The sequence below is a fragment of the Geotrypetes seraphini genome, chromosome 3, assembly GCF_902459505.1.
Source record: "Geotrypetes seraphini chromosome 3, aGeoSer1.1, whole genome shotgun sequence".
Classification (NCBI taxonomy): domain Eukaryota; kingdom Metazoa; phylum Chordata; class Amphibia; order Gymnophiona; family Dermophiidae; genus Geotrypetes; species Geotrypetes seraphini.
In genome coordinates this window covers 335,762,838-335,790,417 of record NC_047086.1, presented here as the reverse complement: position 1 = coordinate 335,790,417, position 27,580 = coordinate 335,762,838, and the positions used below count along the sequence as shown (strand labels likewise).

Here is a 27,580-nt window from a genome sequence, read left to right as displayed (position 1 = left end):
GCTGTTCCCCGGCTAGCAGCATTTTGAGCTGGTGGTTTCAGGGGGTGGCTGGCTTTTTCAAATTTCTGAGCGGATGACTCTTAGGATGGATGTCAGCCAGTTGGATTGTGGGCTCATTGTGGGGCCTGCTCCATTCAGGGGCAGTAGATTCCTGATCCGCAACATTGGTTGACCTATCATCTGGAACTTCAGAAAATTCGGGCACTATTCACTCTCCAGCCTCTTCAGAAAGGATCAGAGGTGCAAGTTTCTTTGATGCAATGACGGTGGGGTATGTAAGTCACAAGGGAGCTCTAGTGCTCTTTCTCTCTCTCTTTGGCTAGAAAGATTGGTAGCATTCCACTGGGCGGAGGTACATCTTGTGTCTTTCTCAGTGGTCCATGGGGCCAAAGTTGATGATGTTTTGGCAGTCTTCCTCGGCTGACAGTTCCTGGACCCAGGAGCATGGTCCCTCTCGCAGGAGGTGTTCCGTCTGATCTTACAAGAGCTGGGGTTTGCCCCAGCGGGGATGGGAGAACATAAGAGAAGTGGAAAAACAGTGATCTAAGCTGAAAGGAGCAATAAAAATGGCTACAGACTTTTATGTGAAGAAAATAAATAAAAACAAGAGAAAAAGGAAACCAATATGGTTCTCCAAACTGGTGGTGGGGAAAATAAAGGTAAAAGAGTTGGCGTTCCTGAAATATTAAAAAAAACCAAGAAGAGGAGTACAGAAAGGAATGAGTGAAACTGAAAGGACTGAGTGAAACTGAAAGAAGCCAAGAGAGAGAGATTCATTTGGCGAAAGCATAGGCGGAAGAGCAAATGGCTAAAAATGTAAAAAAAGGGAGACAAAAATTTTTTCAGATATCTAATCTAATCTAGTCTTCGATTTATATACCGGGTCATCTCCCAACTGAGCTCAACTCAGTTTACAAGTAATTAAAGACCAGAAAAATAAGAATAAAGGCATAAGAGGAAAAAATATTGTAAAGCTATCAGTTTGTTGAATCTTTAGGTATACTGTTCAGGTACTGTGTAAATAATAAAGTTTTTAGGACTTTATGAAATTGTTGTAACTGACCTATCAATCTGACAGAGTCAGGAAGCCTGTTCCAAGTTTCTACCAGTTTGTAAGCGAAAGATTGACTCAGCTTCCCAGCCGATTTAATTCCTTTAAAAGAAGGAACAGTAATTTATATCTCTGTGTATTCCTTTAATAGCAAGATCTAAGGGTATTCCAATATGAAGGGACCAGAGGGCCGAATATTCCATAAAGAAGCTTAAAAGTGACACATGCACATTTAAACTGGATCTTAAAATGGATTGGGAGCCAATGAAGCTCTCTCAACAGAGAGGAGACATGATCGTACTTTATCTTCCCAATGATGAGTTTGGCTGCTGTATTCTGTATCAATTGGAGTCTTCTTAAACTACCCTGTTTGATACCTAGATAAACAGAATTACAATAATCCAACTAGTCAAGCACAATAGACTGTACCAACACTGAAAAGTGGTCTTGATAAAATAATGATCTAACTTTTCTCAGCATATGCAGACTAAAAAAACACTTTTTTACCAAATAATTTATCTGTTCATGAAATGTGAGTGATGAGTCTAGGATAATACCCAGAACTCTGGAAGAAAAATCTATCTGTAACAAAATACCTGTTTTTAGTGTAAAGGAAGAAGATGAAAAATGGAATTACAAAACTAAAAGATACTATGAACCGTTATGTGGAGAGTGATGAGGAAAAAGCAAATGTGCTAAACAAATACTTCTGTTCTGTGTTCACGGAAGAAATCCTAAAGAAGGACCGAGAATGTCTGGCAAAGTAACACAAGAAAATGGAGTAGATTCTGCGCCGTTCACGGAGGAAAGTGTTTATGAATAACTTGAAAAACTGAAGGTGGACAAAGCAATGGGACTGGACAGGATCCGTCCCAGGCTACTGAGGAAGCTCAGAGAGGTTCAGCGGATCCTATTAAAGACTTGTTCAACAAATCTCTGGAGACGGGAGTGGTTCCTGGAGATTGGAGAAGAGCAGATGTGGTCCATATATACAAAAGTGGTCGCAGAGATGAAGTGGGAAACTTCAGGCCGATAAGCCTCACTTCAGTTGTTGGAAAAATAATGGAAATGTTGCTGAAAGAAAGAATAGTGAACTTCCTAGAATCTAATGGGTAATAGGATCCAAAGCAACATGGATTTACAAAAGGTAAATCGTGCCAAACGAACCTGATTGAATTTTTTGATTGTGTGACCAGAGAACTGGATCAAGGACATATGCTAGATCTAATTTACTTAGATTTCAGCAAAGCCTTTGACACAGTTACTCATAGGAGGCTCTTGAACAAACTTTACAGGCTGAAGTTAGGACCCAACGTGGTGAACGGGATTAGAAATTGATTGTCAGACAGATGCCAGAAGGTGGTGGTTAATGGAAATCGATCAGAGGAATGAAAGGTGAGTAGTGGAGTCCCTCAGGGTTCGGTGCTGGGGCTGATCCTGTTCAATATGTTTGTGAGTGACATTGCTGAAGGATTAGAAGGAAAGGTTTGCCTTTCTGTAGATGATACCAAGATCTGTAACAGAGTAGACACTGAGGAGGGAATGGAAACCATGAAAAAAGATCTGCAAAAGTTAGAGGAATGGTCTAATATCTGGCAACTAAAATTCAATGCAAAATAAGCAGAGTAATGCATTTAGAGAGTAATCGGAAGAAGCCATATGTACTGGGAGGTGAGGCTGATATGCCTGGATGGGGAGAATGACCTTGGGATGATAGTGTCCGAAGATCTTAAGGCAAATAAACAGTGTGACAAGACAGTGGCCGTTGCCAGTAGGATGTTGGGCTGCATAAAGGGAGGCATAACCAGTAGAAGAAAGAAGGTGTTGATGCCCCTGTAAAGGTCATTGGTGAGGCCCTACTTGGAATATTGTGTTCAGTTTTGGAGACCGTATCTGGCGAAGGAAATAAGAAGACTTGAAGTGGTCCAGAGAAGGGCGACAAAAATGGTAGAAGGTTTGTGCCAAAAGACGTATGAGGAGAGACTGCACCTAGAGGAAAGGAGGGACAGGGGAAATATGATTCAGACGTTCAAATACTTAAAAGATATTAACGTAGAACAAAATCTTTTCCAGAGAAAGGAAAATGGTAAAACCAGAAGGCATAATTTGAGGTTGAGGGGTGGTAGACTTAAGAGCAATGTAAGGAAATTCTTTACAGAGAGGGTGGTGGATGCCTGGAATGCGCTCCCGAGGTGGAGAGGAAAATGGTGACAGAGTTCAAAAAACGTGGGATTAACACAGGATCGCGAATCAGAAAAAATTAAGGCTAGTACTGGGCAGACTTGCACGGTCTATGTCTGTATATGGCCATTTTGTTGAGGATGGGCTGGGGAGGGTTTCGATGGCTGAAATTGCTTAGATGGGTTGGAGTGAGCTTTGATGGATACGTCAGTAGCTAGAACCTAAGCATGGTACCGGACAGAGCTTTAGGTTCTGGCCCAGCAATAGCTAAGAATAAGGAAAATTTAAATTAAGTCATTAATATAAAGAGTGGGTAGGGTTGGGCAGACTGGATGGACCATTCGGATCTTTGTCTGCCGTCATCTACTATGTTGCTATGTCTTGTTGGCTTCGGCAGAGAACTCGAAATCCAGGTGCTTTTTCGGTCAACAAATAGCGAGGAAGCTAGGGCCAGATGCCTTCGTTTGGTCCTGGCTGACTCACGAGTTCCTGTATGATGATCCCTGGTTGGTCAGATCATCCGACGGACAGCGTCACATCCTGGCCTGGGGTCTCTAGTGGCTCTGGATTGGCCTCACTGCCCGTGGTAGGTGGATCTTGAATATCTTCAGCAGGACAAGGCACTCTGGCTCCCTCTTCATCGATATCTTCTCCGTCAGGGACTGGTGTCCATGGAGACCTCACGGCATTTTGGTGTTACAGCATGGCTCTTGAGCGCTCAGCCTTGATGAAGTGCAGTTATTCGGAGGTAGTTATCTCAACTCTTTTGCACTCAAAGAAACCCTTTACTATAGCTTTCTCTGCCATAGCCTGTAAGGCTTTCCCACGATTCATAGTCATTCGTGCGCGAGACTTCAGTGCGCCGACATTGCAGTGCAGATAATTCGGCGCAAGACCCCAGCACACCACCTAAAAAGTGATTTTTAAAGAGCTCCGACGTGGGGTGTGAGTGAGGAACCCCCTCAGTTTACTTCAGACTGTTCGCGCTGCCGTTGGGGGGGTTGGAACACTCCATTATAGAGTAAACTTGACTTTTTCCCAATTTTTTTGGGGGGGGGTTTTAGGAAAAAGTTACATCTTCTCTATAATGTGGGGGGTTACACCCCCCACACCCCTCCAACGGCAGCGCAAACAGTCTGAAGTAAAGTGGGGGGTTCCCCCCAACATCCCCTGTAGGAGCTCTTTAAAAGTAACTTTGTAGGCGGCGCGCTTAAGTCTCATGTACTTTTGTCCCGTCACCCTTTCCCACAGTGGGATGCTAGGAATCGGGTGGAGTCTGAGAAGGCTCCCAGTTCAATAGTCCTGGCATTCCTTCAGGAAGGTTTGCTTAATGGTCTTCCAGATGGGACCAGGTGTATGAGGGGGGAGGGCGCTTCGTCTGTGTCCTCCCTTTTGTCTTCTTTTCCTCTTGTGGAATCTTAACATTTATTTATTTATTTAAAAAAAATTCTATACCGTGTAAAACTAAACAGTTTACATAATTTACATACATAATTTTGAAACAAAAAATGATAAAATGAACATACAGACAATCCTCAGAAATCATGTCTACAAAATAATACCTTAGCTTGCATAGTAAAGATCATGAATAATTCATCTACTCTGCCAAAGAGGAAAATTATTTCATCATTTTGCCAGGCCTTGGTGAAGTCCTTTTTGAACCACTAAAGGAAGAATTTCTTCTGGACCAAACAATCAAGTCAGTTTTTTTCTGGTCTCCATTGTCTAAGCACGGTTTATTTTGAAACTTTATGCTTTTTCATGCAAGGACCCCTTTCTCCGTATTATGGACGTGGGTGTTCCTCCATACTGTAACTTCCTTCTTACCGAAGATGGTCTCTGCTTTCCATGTCACCAAGGAGGTTAGGTTGCCTGCATTTAATCCAACAAGTTTGGAGTGCAAAGATTAGATTTTACGCAAATTAGATGTCCGTAGGGTCTTGCGCCTTTGTTTGGAAAGGACTCGGTTGTCTGCTCACTTTTTTGTTGTCACTGGTACGCCTCCCAGTGGTAGGCTGGTGTTCAAGTCCTCAATCACTCGATGGATTAGAATGGCCATTTCCACAACTTATGTCACCCGCAGTAAGCAGCTGCTGATATCGCTTAAAGCATATTTGACGAGAAGTGTGACTGCGTCGTGGAGGGATTCTCATGTGATTCATTCTGATGGAATTTTCAGGGTGACTTCTGGTCCTTTCTTCATACTTTTGCCCGGTTTTACTGAGTTGTTGTGGCAGCACATTCTGATGCCATTTTTGGGATCTCGGATTTGAGGGCAGGCTCTTCTGTCCCTCCCTAGCTACTGTGGCTTTGGTACATCACCTAGCGTATGGAATCCGGAAGGGACATAACAGAATGGAAGATTAGGTTTATACCTTCAATAAACTTCTTTCTGTTAGTCCCTGGAGGATTCCATATGACCCGCCCTCTCTGTCTTCACTCAGTTTTTCGGAGTGGCCTGCCTCGGTCACTCTCATTACAGGTTTGAAGCTTTTCCATCCATTCTGTGAGTATAAACATCTCCGAAGGCCTTTCTTGGGGTGCTCGCTGCACACTGCAGGATAGTGATACATTGTTCCTCAATGTTTTTCTGAGTTGCCTTTGTGCCTGTTTATTACTTGTTAATATTTTGCAGAGCAAACCAATTCATAAATTACTTCTGTTGATGGGGATTCTTCCCCGTTCTCCCTTGTCATGGATTTGTTCAGGTATGTGCTTGGCTTTGGGACTTAACCGGGATTGTTTACTAACTGTCAGGCTAAGGGGGTGGAGCATGTGCTCATAAAAGTTGTGGATTTCTGCAATATCCGGACTGCAGGTTGGGACTAACAGAAAGAAAATTATCAAAGGTATAAACCTAATCTTCCATAAAGTTAGATGTTCTGACAATTTCCCCCCAAAAAAATTAGTTGGACATCCAGTTTGAAATTGAACGTTTCTTCACCTCTGACTTTGGATGTCCTATCAAAATTAGCCCTCTATACCTCTTACATAGTTCCTAGAATCTGTTGGGATACAAAGGATGGGTTTAGGATATACTACATTAATTTTGTTTTGTTAAATACTTAGATCTATATTGCAGTTTGAGGGAATCTAAAACTGTCTTCAGTAAAGAACAAGTGATGGCAAGTAAGGTGTTAATTAGCTTTACTCATAGTTAAAGCTAAGGTAGATTAAATTGGAATGCACATATTATCATAAATCAATCTTATAGCCAGAATATACACTTTCTTAAGGCTATGAAAACACCTTGTTCAAGTTTTCTCGACCCTCAGTGGCACCACTCAGGACTCAAACTTCTCATCGTCCTAAGCTTTATGTGTCGGTTCGTCATCGGGTCTATTACACATAAAGCTTAGGACGATGAGATGTTTGAGTCCTGAGTGGTGCCACTGAGGGTCGAGAAAACTTGAACAAGGTGTTTTCATAGCCTTAAGAAAGTGTATATTCTGGCTATAAGATTGATTTGAGTATACTGGCACCTTGATAAACTTCTAAAAATAGTGCATTGATTTGACATATTATCATAAAGGCATAGAGACAGTGTGTTCGACCTTGTCGACCATAATCTTCTAAAACAAGTATTACAAAATTAAGGTATACAGGGAAAAGCTTTGAATTAGATAGATGGTTTCTTATCCCTAAGATCATATAGAGCGAAAATGAATGGTCTATTATCTACTAATTGGAAAATGGGTTGTAAGGTGCCATAAGTTTCTTCTCCCCAATATTGTTTAATGTTAAGATGGAATCTTTGGGTAAGGCACTTGAAAACCTTAATGTTTTCAGTTACATTTTTACAGATGACATCAGTATTTAATTGCTTTTTAATAATAAGGTTCTGCATTAAAGTTAATGCTTGATACTATAGAGAAATAAGTTGCAACCAAATTGAAAATAAATGTAGATAAAACTAAGGGCTCCTTTTACAAAGCCACGTTAGTGGTTTAACGCGTGTAATAGCGCGCGCTAAATTGCTGGCCGCGCTAGACGCTAACACCAGCATTGAGCTGGCGTTAGTTCTAGCTGTGTAGCATGGGTTTAACGCGCGCTAAAAAGTTGCTTGCGCTAAAACCACTAACGTAGCTTCATAAAAGGAGCCCTAAGTTTCTTTGGCTAGGTCTACAGGATCAGGCTAGATCAGATCTTTTATCACACTTTGGCCAAAGTAATTATACTTTTTAATATGCAAACTAGAGTTTTGGTCATTCAGTTAGATACTTTATTGAGCTTGGAGTATAAAGTTAATCTGGTTAGTAAAATAATATTTTTTTCTTTTAAGGAAATTGTGTAGTTTGGAAATATTTTGATGCCAGTTTTTGCATGCGATTCAATCGCTTACTCTTTTCCAGATAGACTACTGTAATATTGTTTATTTAGGATGTGCTAAAGCAGTGTTTCTCAACTCGGTCATAGAGTACACTCTTGCCAGTAAGGTTTTCAGGATATTCGCAATGAATGTGCATAAACTTGTTTTGCATACACTGCCTCCATTATATGCAAATTTCTTTCATGCATATTCATTGTAGATACACTGAAAACATGAATGGCAAAGGGGAACTCAAGGACCGAGTTGAGAACCACTGTGCTAAAGGATTGTTGAAAACATTACAAACTGTAAAGAATACTGTGGTGAGGGTAATTTTTTCCATCTCTGAATATGATAGAATTACAGTACACCATATTTCATTAAATTACATTGGTTGCCAGTGAATGCAAGGATTTATTTTAAACTTTGTATTATGATCTTCAATATTCTATATGGCCAGTTGCCATATTATTTAGTGGAATTGATTTCATTACTAGCAGGAAGACCAGATCATATTGTATGGAAGCAATTCTGTCTTCAATTTTCCTCACCAAAATTAGATCAATTCCCCTCACCAAAATTAGATCAATGGAAGGCATCCTTCTGTTATCAGGCTCCTTTAATTTGAAATGATGTCCCTATTTTAATAAGATCAGTAGGTCAATATACTGTTTTTAGAAAACTTTTAAAGACATTCTTATTTTTTTAAAATTTTATTTTGAAATTTATCAACTTCTACTGTTAATGTTATATTTGAATATTTAACCACCAGAGTGATGTGCACTGTAAAAAAGTGGCCTCCAATCCATCTGATGATATGAAGATCTTTATTGTTCAAAACATCTAAATGACACATTCACGACTCAATGACTCGACATGTACATGTTTCGGCCCTCAGGCCTGCCTCAGGAGTCTTAAAGAGCGTGATAGCTGAAATGCACAATACACTGGCACTCAATTGGAACTGACTAAAAAGTCAATCATGGAAGTATGCCATATCGCTTATACATCGGGTTCTATCGATTAGCACCGCGTATCAGTTTGCCAAACTGATACGCGGTGCTAATCGATAGAACCCGATGTATAAGCGATATGGCATACTTCCATGATGTGTCATTTAGATGTTTTGAACAATAAAGATCTTCATATCATCAGACGGATAGGAGGACACTTTTTTACAGTGCACATCTCTCTTATTTAGACAATTTCACTCTGGTGGTTACATATTCAGTTTTGTGGTGGTGTTTCCCTCCCCCCCCCTTTTTTTTTTTTTTCTCTTCAATATTTGAATATTTGTCATGTTTAACTGGGCTTGTTTCCAGTAATAGAAATATATTGTTATCCACCATGAACTCATAAGGCCTTTGGTGGAATATAAGTCAGAATGTAATGTGATGTATAAAGTAAAATTATATATTTTTCTTTTTAGATGTCCTCAAAGAACTTGTGCTGCTGAGCCCTCATGATTTCTTGCACACGCTAGTTCCATTTCTACAGCACAATCACTGTACATACCACCACAGTAATATTCCAAGTATGTGTTTTTATAATATAAAGTATCAAAATATCTAAACCTAAGTCTTCTTATCATGAATTGATCTACTGTAATGCTATTTATTTTACAATGTCAAATTTTGTGTTCTTTAGTGTCTCTTGGGCCCTATTTTCCATGTCGTGAAAACATGAAACAAATAGGTGGCAAAAGCAATATCCGTCCTCCTCGTCCAGAGTTGAATATGTGCATATTGCCCACCATGGTTGAAACAAGCAAGGTTAGTATATACATAAGTAAACTGAATTGTAGGTCTCAACTAAAATGTTTTACAACTTGTTGCTATGTAATGTGGAACTCGAATAGCAATAATGATCCAGGAGAAAACCAGGGCTTAAAAAAAGTTGTGTTCTTTTTAATTTTGTTTCATTTCATTGTATTCTGTATTAAAACACATGCTAGATTTAAGTGCCCATGGTAACTTAAATATAAAGCAAATTAATGCCTTTTAATTTGCATTATAGGGCAAATAACATGCATTATACCTGTAAAGTGAGTTGTTTGTAGACTTCTGAAATTCATGTTAGTAAGACAGCTAGTGTTGAATAATCTAACACAAAAGGCACATGTACATTTTGTTTTCAGAATGCTTTGGATATATGTAAAAGGAATTTTAATCAGTAAGCAAATCCTAAATGAACTTAAAGGTCACATAATCATATATGGACAAACTGACTTTAAGACAGTTTTATAACAACAAAAATAATGACTTTTCAGATGTTTCATTTACTTAGAAAATTTCTAATCCTTAAAAGAGGGTGGATGGGGTGGGAAAAGAGAAGGGATATGTTTTTATGTAATATATCAATGATTGTTTGTAAGTGATGTAGTTAATGTTAATCTGAATGAATATATTTAACACTTAATGTAATTTTGAAAATGAATAAAGAATATTTGAAAAAAAAGGGAAAATTTCTAATCAAGAATGATAATACAAAATTGCTGTTTTCTTAAATTTTCAGGGTAAAGATGACATTTATGATCGTATGCTGCTAGATTATGTCTTTTCTTATCATCAGTTTATCCATCTCCTGTGTCGAGTTGCAATCAATTGTGAAAAGTTTACAGAAAATTTGATTAAGCTGAGTAAGTATTAGCATTGTGCCACTTAGATGATTTATTTATTAGATTTTTATGGGGGGGAGGGAGGGGTTAACACTGATGGCGCAAGAAATGGGATCGCATTGTGAGAGATTGTTGCTGGCCAGAACTTTCCCAATATAAATGACAGTGTTCATAATGCTTTTCACAGTTTACTTTTCCTCAAAAAAAAATCACATTTTAAAATACACATTTGCTTTTTTTTTTTTTTTTTTAAAGTTAGAGCAGTGGTTATTAAACATATCCTGGCTTAACAGATCTGAGGTTAAAACCCTGAAGGACTCTTGAAATCTGATGGTCCTGGAGCAGTATTTATATATTGTATGTTGCCACATAAGATTATATCCAAGTCACCTCATTTTTGTAAGAAGAATTCTTGGATGATCTGGGTTTCCCTCTAGTGGCTTTGGCACTGAGATCTTTGAGTATCCTTGGATAAGAGACGAGAACACCACTGCAGTGGTAGTCAGTCTTATATTAAAATACATTTGAAGATGTACATATGTGTCTTGAATACCACAGTGCCTAATTTTCACAAATGGAATGTAATATTGAAGGGCCATCAGATTTCAACAGTCCTCCAGGGTTTTAACCTCAGATCTGTTAAACCAGTGTTTTTCAACCGCTGTTCCGCGGCACACTAGTGTGCCGCGAGATGTTGCCTGGTGTGCCGTACGGTGCAGACACTGATTAGGCCTCAGGCCGGGTCCCGCACGCGCTCCCATAAGACTCCCCCGGTCCCCGCTGCTGTTCAGTTTCGATCTTCTGCTCTGACGCAACCGGAAACAGGAAGTTGCAGCATAGCAGAAGATTGAACACTGAGCAGCCGCGCGTGTGCGGCTCTTTGGGAAAGAATGCATGTCGCCGAAAAACAAAACCTACAAACTAAGGTGAGGCGAAGGGAGAGAGCTGGCTAAACAGTAGGATCGATTGGGCAGGCGAGTGGTGGCTGCGGGGACCGTGCAATCGCTCGTGTTCCCGGCTCAAATTGGAAGGAGGGAGTGAAAGGGAAAAGGATTCTGGGCCAAGGGGATGAAGACGGAAAGAAAAACCCACAGCAGGAAAGAAAGGGAAGGACAGGCAGGTGAGCCAGATGCTAGAAGCAGGGGGGGGGGAAGAAAGAGGGAAAAAAGCTAGATGGGGTTGAAAAGAAGAGACACACTGGTATGGAAGAGGAAGATAGGGGAAATCTGGACACAGGAAGGTAACAGAAAGAGGGGAAATTATGTGCATGGGGCATAGGGACAGAGACATAAAGGGGACATGCCATGGGGATGGTATATGGACACAGGGGGGGGGGGCAATGACAGATACATAGGGGAGATATTAGAAATGGAGAAAATAGGAGCACAGAAGCGAGATGGTTTGTGGGGATGGGACAGGGACCGAGCTCGCAGGCTCCAGTGGCTTGCACAAATTACATTGTAACGTGCCATGAAAATAAGAGGGAGGAAGGTAGATAGATAAGCTACGTGAGAGGAGCTGAAGGGTAGTAGAAAGGAACAGATGGTAAAGGAGGGAGGGAAGGGTGGTGGTGGAAAGGAATAGGACAGACATTGAAGGAGGGTGGAGAGGAACAGACCCCGAAGGGAAATGTGGAAGACAGAGTGGGAAGAAGACAGATGCCAGACTATGGGGGAGCGGAGGGAAGAAGATGGGTGCTAGACCAATTGGAAGGGGGGGGGTGAAGGGAGAGGCACAGTAACAGCAAATGGAAGACGTAGAGAGAAGACACACAGTGGATGGAAGGAATTGAATGAGAAGATGTGGAAAGCAGAAACCAGACAACAAAGGTAGAAAAAAAAATTATATTTATTTATTTATTTTTTGCTTTAGGATAAAATAGTATATTAGTTGTGTTGATAAAAATTTATAAACAAAGCCCTGCCAGCTGAACATCTCTTTCTCTAGTTCAGCAGCAGGAACTTTGATTTATAAAAAAGGAATAAGCTAAATATTACAGTACTAAGGCTTATATGGATGCAGCGGGGACGGTGACGGGGCGGTGAATGGGATGGCAGTGGCGGTGACGGGGCGGTGAAAGGGATGGCGGTGACGGGGCGGTGAAGGGAACGGCTGTTGACGAAGAGCTACGTGTGTGTCTTTCTTCGATTCCAGCCAGAATATCAGCTTTGTGTTCAGCCAAACAGGCCCAGGTTTCGCACTGAATAAAGTATTTTATAATTTTTCACTATTCTGTTTACTTAATATTTCATAATAAAGTAATTATAAAATACTTTCTTTGTGTTTATTTGATTCCTATTCAAGAGAATTACTTTATATATAGTCAATATAGGCACAGAGTTAAATTTTTTAACATTTTCTAATGGTGGTGTGCCTCGTGATTTTTTTCATGAAACAAGTGTGCCTTTGCCCAAAAAAGGTTGAAAAACACTGTGTTAAACCATCTATTGGTTGTGCTGACACTGTAGCTGAATCACAAACCCTTTATATATATTTTCTCATCCTTTCTGTGAATTCCTTGTCCTTGCTGGTTCTGCAGGACTTTACTAATTTCCTCAAAGTGGGAGCACATCTACATGGACATATTCAAAGACAAATCAGTTTGTTATTTTTATTTATTTAATTCGTTTTCTATCCAGAGTTTTGTTTAATCTTTACATGCTCCCGTTGTGTGAAGTTCTACGTTCTACGTTGGGAGTGATGTTCCATCCTTACGCTCTTTCCACTTGGGGTCAGGCAGCTTCTTGGGCTGAGTCTTCTCTACTGCCTCCAGTGGATATTTGCAAGGTAGCAGTTTGGTCTTCTCTGCATTCCTTTGTCAGACACTACCGTGTGGATATTCAAGCGCGTCAGGACGCAGTATTCGGTGAGCATGTTCTGTTGTTGATTCTTGATGGGTACTGCTTTGGTATGTCCCATTTGTACAGGACTATACCGGTCTACCAGGCAACACAAGGAGAAATTAGGTTCTTACCTTTCTAATTTTCTTTCTGTTAGCCTGTAGACCGGTATAGTCCCCCACCCTATCTGTCTTTATGCGGTGATTACGGGTTTTTGCTTGCGTGCAGATTTTTTTTTTTTCTGCGGGTTCTAGTATTTTTCTAGGGCCGGGGAGATATAAGAACAGCGGCTATGGCTTAGCTGGTGAACTGTGGGGACATTTTATATACCAGTTTTTTATTCTATACCTGTTCCAACAGTTGTTACCATGTGTTTCTTGTTTTACACTCCTGTTCAGAGTGTTCCTGTTCTCAGTTTAGTATTTCCTAGGTTCTGCTTGGCTATTCAGCCAAGAGGAGGAGAAGGGGGAGTCTCACCTAATATACAAGTTTTGGTCTCAATCTCCACCTACTGGTCACAGTGAGGATAACCCATTCGTAAAGGACTATACAGGTCTACAGGCTAGCAGAAAGAAAATTAGCAGAACCTAATTTCTCCTTATCCCAAGTCCATGTTAATAATGGCTTATGAACTTTTCTTTTAGGAAATTATTCAAACTTTATTGGTTTCTAATCGATATGCGGATTGAATTTAAAGTTCTTTGCTTGATCTTAAAACTGCTTCAGTTTAACTGTCCATTGGGTGTTCGCTTTTTGTTGCAGTAGTATCTCCTTCACGTGAGTTACAGTCCACTGACAAAATTTGTTTGGATATTCCCTCATTAGCGGTGGTGCAACTTTTGAGAAATTGCAAGTCAGTTCTTTCAGTCCAGGGCCCGATGCTTTGGAATGCCCTTCCTTTGTCCCTACGCCAAACTTCTGTGATTTTGCATTTTAGAAAAGGGTTGAAGACTGCTGTACGAGCATTTTTTTTTTTTATTCCATCTTTAAGAATGTTTAGATTCTTTTGTTTATATTTTGTATGTAATGCTGTTTTTGTGTGTGTTTTTACCATGTTTTGTATGTTACTCTGTTCCTTGCCTAAATTTGTGGATAGGTGGGTTATAAATAATTTTAAAATAAATAAATAAAACTATCCCTTTGTTCCCATAGAGCTCAGAATGGCTTACAGGTTAAACATACATATTATATAGTTAATATGTTAATAATAGTTTATATAGTTATCAGGTCTTTAAATTATGGAATACAAGCAACATTTTTCAGCCCGAGATGTTTGGCTTTCATAAGGAACAGAGTATTCAAACTGCTCTTATGGCCATGTTAAATAGCTTGTTTTCTACATAGATGCCAGGAAAGATCTAATGCTTATTCCATTAGACAAGTTCAGCCTTTTATATAGTTTGCTACTCTTTTCTTCTATCCCATCTTTATTAGACTTCTGTGAAGGCATTTCACTCAACTGATTTCATTGTTTTTTTTGGTGCGAATTCATGATGGCAGCCATCTTGAATTTTAAAATCGATCTTTTTTTCTAACTTTTATTTCTGCTTCAGAAACCCCTCGATTTGACACAAAATCATTTGGGATGGACTCCCCAGCCCCTAATCTGTTGAATGTGGACATTGATTGCACCGGATTGGCGCCGAATCAGTGATTGTGTACTGTGTGCTGTAGCATGCTGGGGAAAGGGTGGAAGCTTCTGACTTCAATTCCTCTGAGTAATCTTGGGCTGTGGAGCCAGCCTAGGTATATGCCTTCCGAAGAAAATCTTGCCCAGAGACCATTCTGGAGGCTGGCGCATAATGCCTGCATTCCGAGTCTAGGGACTCTTTTGATGCAGAGCATGTACCTCAATGGAGCCGTGTCATGGTTGCAGAGTGGACCTTGTCACTGGATTTTATTTGGTTCCTCTGAAAGGCATATTCCTCAGATGTCGCTCATTTGATGCAGCCAGAGGGCATGTTGGGGCTTTTTAGATCTGTTGTGCCTGTGGCAAAGCTTCCAGTTTGGGAGCCCTCTCATCTGGTTATGCCAGACCTTGATTGCAGTAGTTGCCATGCGAATATTATGATTCTTCTGTCTTCTGCCACAGTCTTTATTTTGGATTTGGCTGATGCCTTTGCTGAGACTGGTCTCTTCAGCCGCCCTGAGCATCCAGATTTGGGTGCTGACCCTTCTTCACAGATTTTTAAGCAGGCTTCTGTCTGCCTCTTTACAGATGATGTTCTGAAAGAGCTCCATTTGGATTCTCCACCTTTCATTTCTCAGGCTTCATTCCTGAACCGTTCTCCTTTTTTTTTTTTTTTTGGTCCATTCAGTCCACAGATACTTGGTCTGGTTTCAGATATCCTGGACAGCTCTTTCCGACCTTCTAAAGCTATGTCTATGCCTTTATCACCTGGATCCTGATTTTCAGCCAGTTTGACCAGCCTGAGGTAGATTCTGCCGTTTTAATTAGATTATAAGCTCTCTTGAGCAGAGATTGTCTCTTACATGTTTAATGTACAGCTCTGTATACATCTAGCAGTGCTATAGAAATGTTAAGTAGTAGAATTAGGATTGTTTCAGAGTTAAAGAAAATGGTACCAGGTCAAAATAGCCTCAACAAATCAACCTGAACACAAAATAGCCCTGACAAAAATGCTCCTGACAATATAACCCCTGAAAAATGAGCCACTTCCAAAAGGATCAACGAGCTCTCAACAAAAAATCCTGTCCCTGAGTGTTTTACCCATGCTGCTGCTGCTGTGATCTGAAGTACTTGCTCAGGGCCAGTCTTAGGCAGTGATGACAGGGGTGCCCTTCATAGGTCCAGACAACATATCTCTCCTTCTTCCCACCTCAAATCCAGTGTGTCTCTCTCCCCCAAGATTGGAGGAGGGAAGAGACATAAACCGGGGTGGGGGGTGGAACAGAGGAGGAGAGATACTGGACCTGCAGATGGAGAAAGAAGGTTATCTCATACCATGGGAGGAAGCAGGGTATAGAGGGGAAGAAATGCTTGACCCAGGGTTTGGAAGAAGGGAAGAGAGAGGGAAGAGATGCTGGGCATGGAGTAAGAATAGAGACAGGAACATAAGGAAATGGTAGAAAAAGGGTGGATAGGGATACTAAGAAGGCTGATGTGGAACAGGGACACAGAGGAGAGATGCTGGACATTACAGATAGGGATGCAGAGAGAAGATGGATGGCAGACGTGGAGAGATAAGTAATGTTAATGGCTATTGTGCTACAAGAGCTATTATGTCGAGGATTATGTTGTTACAGGGGATATTTTGTTGTTTGCCTTTTGTCAGTCTGTTTTGTCACAAGGCTGAATTTGTTAGGGCTATTATGTTGGGGTGCCCAAGAAAACACATGGCAAGTATAGGGGGATCTCTGAGGGGGAAGAATTGATCGTAGAGCTTAGTAGTTGGTATAAATGAGTAGACTGGATAGGCTGAATTATCTTTTTTGTGTTTTAACCATATCTTTATGTTATTCCAGCAACCTCACTGAATGAAGCCTTTTTTTTGAAAGTCTCCAAAAGTTTGTTTCCATGTTAATATCTTCCCTTTATCCATTATCAATCTTTTAAAAATAGAACAAATAGCAATTAGTGAAATTCATTGAATATCTATTCTGTGCTAATGATTTTGCAGCTCTGCAAAAAAGAAACTTTGGAATTTGTTTATCATATAGATAATCTTGAGAATGTGTTTTGCAGAGTGAAATGTCCTGCTTTTTATTCTCTTGATTATTTTTTTTTCAGGCGTGCTAATTGCTTATGAAGGATTGGCTCTTCATCTTGCAATATTTCCCAGACTTTGGACTGAGCTTTGTCAAACTCAGGTAAACATGCATTTTAATGATAATTACTTTGGATATGTAAGAAGGAATAAAACATTAACAGCAGAGAAGACTCTTACAATTACAGGTTATTAAGCTATAGTTCTAATAAGCTAAATGAGACACAAGTGCAGGTTTGGAAACAGAAAATAGGCAGATGGAACAAGATCTGGTGAGTAGGGTGGATGGTCTATGCACTAGTGCTGCACGATTCGAATCAATTCACTCATTTGAATCAGGTGAATCGATTCAAAGACCGACCCTTCCCCCATGCCTTCCTAAAGCAGGAGCGGCAGCGCTGCCTCTTGCTGGCTGTCCGCTGCCTCTCCTGCTTGAGGGGGAGGGTCAGTCAGAAAGGCCTGCATGTTCCGTCCAGCTTCCCCACTCTTACCTTAAGCTAATACGGCAGCCTGCAGGGTTGCTGGTGCTTTAGCGATCCCTGCAGCTGCCGTCGTCTTCAGCGGCACGTTCTCTTTGCTACGGTCCTGCCTCTCCTCTGGTCAGGATCGTGGCAGAGGAAACATGCCGTTGAGTACGATGGCAGCTGCAGGGATCGCTATAGCACCAGCGATCTTGCAGGCTGCTGTATTAGCTTAAGGTAAAAGCGGGGAAGCTGGGGGAACATGCAGGCTTGTGAGGGAGAGCAGGCCTTTGAAGTGGGGAGGCAGGCATGTGCATAGGGAGGAGGAGGAAGAGTGCCTTCGCGGCAGTGAGACAGGCCTGTGCAGAGGGAGGAGGAGGAAGGAGTAAGAGAGAGAAGGGGAGATGCCAGACCTGGGGTGAAGTGAAGGAAAGAGAGAGACCAAACTAAAAAGAGGGGGAGACTTGGGCAGGAGAAACCCCCGTAGAACTTATGTACTAAATGGCGAGACCTTGGTTCGATACTACTTCGGCGGAACGCGATCTAGGAGTGCTCATTAGCGAGGATATGAAGGTTGCCAATCAAGTGGAGAAGGCTTCCTCCAGGGCAAGACAAATGATGGGGTGTATCCGTAGAGGTTTCGTCAGCAGGAGACTGAGGATATGATGCGTTGTACAGAGCCATGGTGAGGCCTCTCACTTAGAGTACTGTGTTCAGTTTTGGAGCCCACACTACCGAAAGGAAGTTGCTGAGGATCGAGTCGGTTCAGCGAACCGGCCACCCAGGATGGTCAAGGGGCTCAAGGATCTCACGTATGAAGAAAGACCTAAGAAGTTGCGGCTGTACTCACTTGAGGAAGAAGACGAACGGGGAGATATGATTGAACGTATAAGTACCTCACGGGACGCATCGAGTCATGAAGATGATATCTTCTGGCTCATGGACCCTCAACCACCCAGAGGGCATCCGAGAGGTGCTGGACTAATGGAGAGAGGGAGAAAGAAATGCAAGACCACAAGGGGAAGGGTACAAGAGTGACAGATACTGCTCCAAAGTAGGTGGGCATCGTGCAGGATGGCAGGAGAGATAGTAGGAGAAAGCCTGTACCTGGGGAAAGGGATACAGGAGGTAAGGAAGAGAGAAAGAAGAAGCTGGATATGGGGATAGACATGAAACAGAGATAAGATGCTGGGCATGGAGGGAGCATAGGAACAGGAACACAAAGGGGACACTACTGGAGAGGAGAATAGGGACCGGGACACAGAAGGGAGATGCTGGATGAAAGGGTAGTTGAGAAAAGAAGAGATGGTGGATCTGTGGATGGTGGGGTCCATCACTGCAGCTGCGGGAGGATGGAGATGAAAAAAATGAAAGATGCCTGACCTCCGGGAGAAGAAAGGGAAACGGAAGGGGAGGACAGAGATGGAAGGTGGATGATTAGCACAGAGAAAGAAGAAAGAAGGAGAGCCTGATCAGAAGACAACCAGAGCCTGGGACCAACATGATTTGAAAAATGACCAGACAACAAAAGGTAGGAAAAATAATTTTATTTTCTGTTTTGTGATTACAATATGCCAGATTTGAAATGTGTATCCTTCCAGAGCTAGTGTTAGACCGTGAACGTGAGCTAGGATTTAACAGAGAGAGGAAAAATATTTTTTGTTTGTTTATTTTGTTTACACCACAGGACCAGTGTGGGTAGGAGAGGGCTATAAAAGGGGTGAAGAGGCTATAAAATAAACCCACTTGGGTTATATACACCACTTGGGTTAGTTTATCTAGGGTATAAAATAAACCCACCAGGATGTTTGAAAAAAAAAACAAAAAACACCCAATTGGGCAGGAAAATCGAATCGAAAAATCAATTCAATAGGCTGAATCAAATCAAATTTTTTTTTTCCCTGAATCAGGCAGCACTACTGCAGACTTTAGTGAGGGCAGACTGTGGAGTGTTGGGCGCGAAAGCCAGATTATAGGGGGATCAAGAATCTGTTGAGTTAAAAGAGTCCAGGCAGCGATGGAGAATAGCATGCTTGAGTAACTTGGATGGGAATGGAAGAAGGGAGACAGGGTGATAGTTGGATAGCTGGACGGACAAGTGGGGTCCAGCAAGGATTTTTGAGAGGCGGCTTAATCACTGCATGTTTGAAGGCAGTGGGGACAGTTGCAGTGGAAATGGATAGTAATACGGCAAATGGGAGAGATAACAATATGTGAGATGGGGTCAAGTAAAGGGGTGGTAATAGGGTCTGAGGGGCATGTAGTAGGCTTGGCTGAAGGCAGAAGTTGTACAGTTTCTTCCTCTGTGATTTCAGAGAAGGAAGAAACGACAGCAATAGTTGATGGAGGGTTGAAAGGGTGGGACCAGGCAAGGGGAGCTTCCTGAGTTGTTTGGGTGAAGGATGAAGGGGTGGTGTGAGTTTGAAGTTCAGGACAGTGGATGGTGGGTAGGGGAGAAGGATGTGACTTTGTAGTGAATTCAAGGGCGATTTTGTGGACCTTGTCTTAGAAGTAATCAGCCGTGGTCTAGGGAGAGAGAGAAGGAGGGGTTGGAAGTGGGAGGCGCTTTGAGGAGGGAGTTAAGTGTGGCAAAGAGACGAATGGGGTATCCCAAGAACTGGTTTGAGAACCTCTTTTGTAGAACAGGGTTTGTCAACCTGCGGTACCCATACCCAAGGTGGTACGCAGACCGCCTGTTGGGGGTATACAGGCTGACCGCCTGTCGCCGCTGCTCACCACCCACCCACTTTAATTGCCCCTCGCTGCTGCCACAACTCTGGGAAGGGAAAGGCCAGGCGCGTGCAGCAATTGAAAGCTGCTGGCCCACAAGCCTTCCCCCATCAATTCTTGGCTGGCCCGGACCTTCTGTCCGACGTCAGAATTGACATCGTGGGGGAAGGCTTGTGGGTCGGTGGCATTCAATCACTGCATGTTCCTGGCCCTTCCCAGAGTTGCAGCAGGAGGTAATTAAATGTGGCAGGTGGCAGCGGCAGACCGGGGCGAGGAGGAATCTGCAGCAGGTCGGCTTGAGGGCAGCCAGGCTTCGGCGCAGCTTCAGGGGAGAGGGGGAAGGAGGGGATGGGACAAAGGCTGGAATGCAATGAGGGGGCATAGGAAAGAGGAACATAGGAACTCGGAGCATAGAAAGGAAGGAGGGAGGAAGGGGGCACTAACTTGGGACATAGGAGGGTGGGAGGGAGGAAGGGGACACTAACTTGGGACATAGGAAGGAGGGAGGGAATAGAAAGGGACAATTGTTGGACCTGAGTGTGTGAGTGAGAGGGAAAGATGGTGCACATGGGGAAAGGAAGAGAAAATTGGGCATAAAGAGGAGGGAGGTAGAGATGCATGGGGAATAGAAGGATGAGAGAGATGTTGGTTGGGGAATGGAATGAGGTCTGGAGGAGAGGAAGCATAAGAAAGAAATATTTGATGCACAGTCAGAAGGAAGTGCAACCAGAGACTCATGAAATCACCAGACATCAAAGGTAGGACAAATGATTTTATTTTCAATTTAGTGATCAAAATGTGTCTGCTGTCTATATTTTGCACTATATTTGTTTATTTTTGTAAAGTTGTTACTGAGGTGACATTGCATATTTTAAAGTCATCTGCCTTGACCTCTTTGAAAAAAACCTGAATATAAATGATAATTAACATTTTCTTTGTATACAGTGTGCTTTGTGTTTTTTTAATTTTGTGGTTACCATTATGTATTAATAAGATTATATTGTATGTATATGAACCATTATGTATTAATAAGATTATATTGTACCATTTTGTATTAATAAGATTATATTGTATGTATATGAAAATGGATAGAAGAAATTGTATTACAATTAATATTATTATTATGGGGTGGAGTCAGGGGCAGAGTTTGGGCGGGGTACTCGGTTGGTATTTGTTAGGCTTAGGGGGTACTTGGCTTAAAAAGGTTGAGAAAAACTTGTAGAAAACATTTCATAATAAATGTCTACTGAAAAATTAAAAGCATATTATTAATTTTTTGCATTTTAATAAACTGAGTACATTTTCAGTTTGATTAAAACCAAACTTTAAATGCCCCTTTTACAAAGCTGCAATAGCAAGTCCTGGTGCTGCAAGTTAATTGAATGGGCTGTATCGCATTTGCAGCACAGGAATCTCTACTGTGATTTTGTTAAAAGGGACCCTAAGACTTGAAACATGACTTTTTAACCAAACCTTTGTCATCTCTGGCTGTAGATGCTTCTCTTTTTTGTTAACCCTTATATCTTTATTCTCATTGTCCTTGATTGTTGTTTTATTGTGGGGGCGGGGGTGCCTTGTGTCATTGTTATGTCTTTTTTCTTTTCTTTTTTATTGCTCATTTTGTTACATAATAGTTTTAGTCATTTTGTATATCACTTAAATATGCCATCTTTAATGGTATAGCAAGAATTAATTATAAATAAATAAAATATGGTGTCCAGCAATGTAGTTGACCATCATACTTGCATTTGTCATACCCTGGTGATTCTTTGACATCTTGTGTTAAATAATTTATTTATTCCTATTTGTGTCAAAAATGTGTTTACATCTTTATTTGCAAGAATTTTATAGTTGTGTTTCTTCCTTGTTCAGTCTGCCATGTCAAAGAACTGCAGTCAGCTCTTGTGTGAAGATCCTGTTTTTGCCGAGTATATTAAGTGTATTCTAATGGATGAAAGAACATTTATCAATAACAATGTTATGTACACGTTCTTGACACACTTCCTGCAGAAGGTACAATTATTTTTTTTAACTTCAAAGATTTATTCATAGTAGTGAAATAATAAGCCTGGTCTCTTCATGAGTTTATGATTTCTTTTTACAGGTTCAAGGTCAGGTATTTTCAGAAGCAAATTGTGCCAACTTGATCAATACTCTCATTTCAAATCTCTTAAATCAGTATCAAAGTCTAGATTCAGATTTCAGCAACCGACTTGAAATCTCTAAAACAAGCGCTATGTTAAATGGGGTAAGCATCATCTCTGTCAGTTTTCAAAATATTTGGAACTAAGAAAATAGCAAAACAAAGGTATCATGTAAATCATTGGTTAGAATAGAGATAGTACTATGACAAAAATATCACTCAAAATGCATTTTTACATTCAAGTCAAATGAATGGTAAAGTATTAAGCCTCATTTCAGTTATTGCAAGCACAGGTATGCTTGGTATATTCAGGTGCATAGTGAAGTGTTTTGGAACTTGATAAGTGGTCAGTTTGACCTCCTAGAACAGTGGTCTCAAACTCATGGCCCGGGAACCACATGCGGCCCACCAGGTACTATTTTGTGGCCCTTGGTCTGTACTAGTGCTGCCTGCTCTTTGCAGCGTCCTCCGGCTTCACCCCTAGCCTCCCGCTCTTACTTTCAGTTAATTACCACAGCCTACAGAGAGGATTACTGGTGCTGTAGCGATCCTTGCAGGCTGCCATCGTCCTTCCTGCATGTGCCCTCTGCTGCGATCCTGCCCATGACATCAGAGGAGGGGCAGGACCGTGGCAGAGGGAACATGCTGCGGAGGCCGATGGCAGCCTGCAAGGAATGCTACAGCACTGGCGATCCTCTCTGCAGGCTGCAGTAATTAGCTGAAACTAAGACCAGGAGGCTAGGGGGGTGAAGCTGGAGGATGCTGCAAAGTAGGGGGGAACATGAAGGCCTTCTGGGGGGGAATATTTATAAACTATAAAGAGTTTTACCTCATGCAAAATTGTCATTTTTTTACTAAGACATTAACTGTTTTTTTCTGCGGCCCTTCAATTACCTACAAATCCAAAATGTGGCCTTGCAAAGGGTTTGAGTTTGAGACTACTGTCCTAGAACATTGTCTCAAAATTAAAATATTAAAACATGAGGTCAACTTATTTGCCAAAGTATAAGGAAAATTCAAAAAACCCAAAAACTTACTTTTCAAGTAATCAATCTTCCAGACAAAGTATATTAATCGAGATTAATACCAGAAGTAACCATAATCATTTTATGATAAACACAACAAAAACGATGATAATAGTTATGAAGGAAATGCCATGCACCCAAACTGAGTGCACTCAATAATCATCACAGTATATTATAGTTAAATGAAACACAGTAATTGTAGTTAAATGAAAACCACTTATTTTGAAAATCCATATTGTTCTTTTTTTTAAAAAAATGGTATTTGAAACAGTGCAACATTGGTTCCAAATGGCAAAATTGTTCCACAGGGCAATGACATAACTAAGGACAAATTGCCTAGTTCAGTGGTTCTCAAACTGTTGACCAGGACCCCAAATGGAGTCGCACACATAGGGCCACTTACCTCCTAACTTCCTCTGTGACTTATGCTGAGTGGTAGCAGTCTACATGGGGCTCTGAATCAATGTATATTTACAGGTCTCTGGTCTCTTCTGTCAGACTAGAAACCCACAGAACACTGGGGTTCTGTGAGTGCTAAGTGAATCGCAGGACCCTGTGCTGATTGCTGCTATTGTTGCCACTGCTTTCTGTTTTGGATAAGTCAGGGGAAAAGGGTCTAAAATACTACCTAACAGCGGTTTAATAACATATGCTTCTACAGTGTAAAGGGTTTTGTTTCTCATTTCTCAACAACAAAAAAAACCCCAACCAAATGGTCTCAATCATGTAAGGCACAGTAGACAAATGGAACAGGGAACTAAATGCAAAGAACAAATCCTGGATTGCCAGAGTAAGGGGCAAGCTGGCATTTTTACTGCTTTGGCAACCTAACTGGGATTTAAGTCTTTTAAGTTGCATTGAATAAAACATTTGCCATTAAATCTTTCCATCCTTTCTGCTGATTGCACCCACTCTGGGTAGGTACAGAGCACCATTTTCTGCTTCTGTAAGTGAAAGCTTTTCTGTTATCTCCCTGCACCATGGGCAACAGAGAGATGAAATGTGTTTCTGAAAGTTGTTTGGGTTTTCTTCTATCCCAAAAATATTTCAGAAATTAGCATAGAGTACCACTAATGCAGTTTGGGCTTTGACTGCTCATAAGATAAGGTGGAACTTCTTTTTTTTTTAAATTCTTTATTCATTTTCAAATTTACAATAAGTGTAACAATATATCCAAACAAATTAACAATAAATATAACACTTAATAATCATCAATAAGGTGGAACTTCTAATGCGAGAATACAATAGTTAAGATGGTTCACATTTTAGTTTTAGATTGATTGTAACCTTAGCATGCATGGTTGCTACATTCATAGTTTTATGTTTTCAGTGTTATAACCCATGCTGCTTGTTCCTAGGATCTTCGAGCCCTTGCTCTGCTGCTTTCAGTTCACACCCCTAAACAGCTTAATCCAAACCTGATTCCAACTTTACAAGAGCTTCTCAGCAAATGCAGAACTTGTCAGCAACAGCGGACTGCATTGCATGAGCAGGAGGCCAAAGACAGAAAAACTAAAGGTTTGTATTTTACATGCAATATGTCCAAGTAAAATTGTTCAAGCCCAATATATTTGTTGTGACTGGAGGAGACTTGACTTTATTTATTGCACAACCAGTTGTGCTTTCTGTAGTGAAATGAAATCTGCCACTTTTCATTCAAAATATTTCCTGATTGTTAATGGGCTAAGCAGCAATCTTTTGACAGCCATCTTAATAGATGTTTTATGGATTTTGAAAGGGTATATGTATTTTATGTTTTAAATTCAAAGACAAATCTAAGCATCCCAGTGTATGAATAAGGAAAAGAGCATTAAGAAAGCACTTCACTAGAAATTTGCTTTATTTTCACAGATGATGAAGGTGCTACACCTGTGAAAAGAAGACGGGTTAGCAGCGATGAAGAACATATTGTAGACAGCTGCCTTGGTGATCTAAAAATTGAACCCAGGGAGGCATCAACCCCAACAAGCACTTCAGATAATGAGACAAGAGACTCTTCAATTATTGATCCTGGCACTGAACAAGATCCTCCCTCTCCTGAAAATAACTCTGTTAAGGAGTATAGGATGGACGTTTCATCTTCATTTTCAGAAGACATAGTATTAAATTCTAGGCCGCAACATACAGAAGAACAGTCAAGTAATGCTGGGAAACTGGAAGAATGTAAAGATGTGCAAAACTCCAAAGACTCTGTTGTGACTGAGGAAGACTCAGAATTCCCATCCACCTCGATTTCAGCAGTTTTGACTGATCTAGTAGATCCAAGAAGCTGTGAAGGGCAAGCCTTATCCTCACAGGATGCTGAAACTAGTTTAACATTTGGTTGTTGTTATTCCAGAGGACATTTCAGCCACATGCAACAGCATGACATTCTAGACACCCTGTGTAGGACCATTGAGTCTACGATTCATGCGCTCACAAGGATATCTGGGAAAGGAAATCAGGCTGCTTCTTGACAGTAGCTGCAGCATGTCTGCTGTTAAGGTTTTTCTTCTTTTTTTAAGCTGTTTGTATAAGTTTTGCTTATTTCTGTTTTGTGCTTAAGTTTGTCGAGTGCTCTCTGCTTGAATGTCAAGCTAGATTTATATGCTTAATTTCCAGTCAAGCAGGTCTCTAGATGAGAAATCTTGCATCTATACCTTAAGGGCAATCAGATAATGGATATGTTTTATGTAATTCAGAGTTCACTGTAGTGGCTTTCATTTAATATGGCTGTCTGGGAGAACAGGGTCTCCTTGCCCCTGTATGATGTAATTTAAATTTAAACTTATGGCATTTTTACTGTGTATAATATGGTGTCCTCTGTGCCAGTTTTTGTACCTTATAATAGAGGCAGATTGCCTCAGATCGCTGTGGTTCTTATTATCAAAATTAAGTTTACTTGTACTAAACAACCACAAGAAATTTGATTCTGTAAAGAATCCTCTTTAGCTGTGGCCTGGCAGTATATATATGGTGCTTTATTTAACAGAATACCTGTGGAGGAAATAAAGCACACTTGATGTAAAAATAATTGTTTTATTTTTATTGACATAACTGATTACTATTCTGTGCACTTCATTAAACTGATTGTGATGACTTTTCATTTCTGTTTACATTAAATTTCCTCAATCTTGAGCTTTTTTACAGAAAATTAAATTGAAAATGGGAATTTAAAGAGTATAGAAAGACATGATTTGGAGTCATTTATTTATCTCCATTTTTAAACTGGTTGCATGATTATTACATTACATTAGTGGCTTCTATTCCACCAATATCTTGCAGTTCTAGGCGGATTACAAAAGAAGATAACTATATTTCCAGGAAAATTACAAATTAGGGTGCTGTTTACATGGTTGAGACTTTGATGGGAAATTTACAAGAGAGGGGATAGTCATGGAGATGTGTTATGATTTCTTGATAAATTTTTGAATAGCAGGGTTTTGATTTCTTTTCAAAATGATTTGAAGTCAGTCGTTGTTGTCAGCATGTTGGAGAGGAGGTGATCAAGTTTCACTGCTTGCGTTGCTAGTAGGTTGTCATACATCTTCTTGAGCTATGTACCTTTGGGGGATGGATAAATGGGTCTGATTGATTTGTTCCAGTTTAGGCGATTGATTAGATACATGGAGGCAGTGCCATTCATTACTTTGAATAATAGACAGTAAAATAGTATTCGCGTTTGTATAGGTAGCCAGTGTAAGTCTAGGTATGCGGTGGTGATGTGGTCATATTTGCTTAGTGAATAGATCAGTCTGATGGCTGTGTTTTGTACTGTCTGTAATTGTTTTATCATGTTTGCGGGGCACAACAGGTAGAGGATGTTGCAGTAGTCCAAAAGTCCTAGGACTAGGGATTGGACTATGAACCTGTATTGCTCTTTGTTGAAGAATTTTCTTATTTTTCGCAGGTTGTGCATGACTATAAGGGCTTTCTGGATGGTCTTGTTGATTTGAACTTGCATGGTGCAGCATCTATCTATCATTACTCTGAGGGGTTTTAGGGCAGACTGTATTGGGCATTTGGTAGCATTTATTTCTAATTCTGTTATGGATGGGGTTTTGTCCTTTTCTAGCAATAGAAATTTTGTTTTATCTGAGTTCAGCTTTAATTTGTGGTCTATCATCCATTTTTCCTCTACTTCTAGTGTTTTTCAGTTTTTCTATTGAGGTGGGGACTGGTGGTTCGAAGGGGAGGAGAATGGTGATGTCATCTGCATAGCTGAATGATGTTACATCTAGATTATCTAGACTGGACCCAAGGGAGGCTATAAAGAGGTTGAAGAGCGTTGGAGATAGTGGTGACTCTTGGGGAACGCCAAGGGGTTAGACCAGGAGTCTGATTTAAGATCATTTGTCTTTGCTCTGTATGATCTTGATTTAAGGAATCCTTGGAACCAGGGGTGTACCTTGCCTGAGATCCCTATGGCTTCTAGTATTTGTAGTAGTATGGTGTGGTCTACCAGGTCAAATGCTGCAGAGAGATCAAGTTGAATTATCAACATCCTTCTGCCTTT

General features: G+C 40.8%; 1 protein-coding gene across 8 annotated transcripts in view; it reads left to right on the top strand.

The window, feature by feature from the left end:
• Nucleotides 1–26,168, top strand: part of USP34 (ubiquitin specific peptidase 34) — a 1,084,964-nt gene extending 1,058,796 nt beyond the window's left edge. For all 8 annotated transcript variants that reach the window (XM_033939082.1, XM_033939080.1, XM_033939079.1 and 5 more), the window contains 8 exons: nucleotides 8,971–9,075; nucleotides 9,189–9,313; nucleotides 10,056–10,179; nucleotides 16,750–16,829; nucleotides 21,790–21,930; nucleotides 22,022–22,165; nucleotides 24,444–24,603; nucleotides 24,937–26,168. In XM_033939082.1, the coding sequence (XP_033794973.1) occupies nucleotides 8,971–9,075; nucleotides 9,189–9,313; nucleotides 10,056–10,179; nucleotides 16,750–16,829; nucleotides 21,790–21,930; nucleotides 22,022–22,165; nucleotides 24,444–24,603; nucleotides 24,937–25,541 (1,484 nt within the window). In that variant the 3' untranslated portion in view covers nucleotides 25,542–26,168. The remainder of the gene's footprint in view (nucleotides 1–8,970; nucleotides 9,076–9,188; nucleotides 9,314–10,055; nucleotides 10,180–16,749; nucleotides 16,830–21,789; nucleotides 21,931–22,021; nucleotides 22,166–24,443; nucleotides 24,604–24,936) is intronic.
• The last annotated feature ends 1,412 nt before the right edge of the window (nucleotides 26,169–27,580 follow it).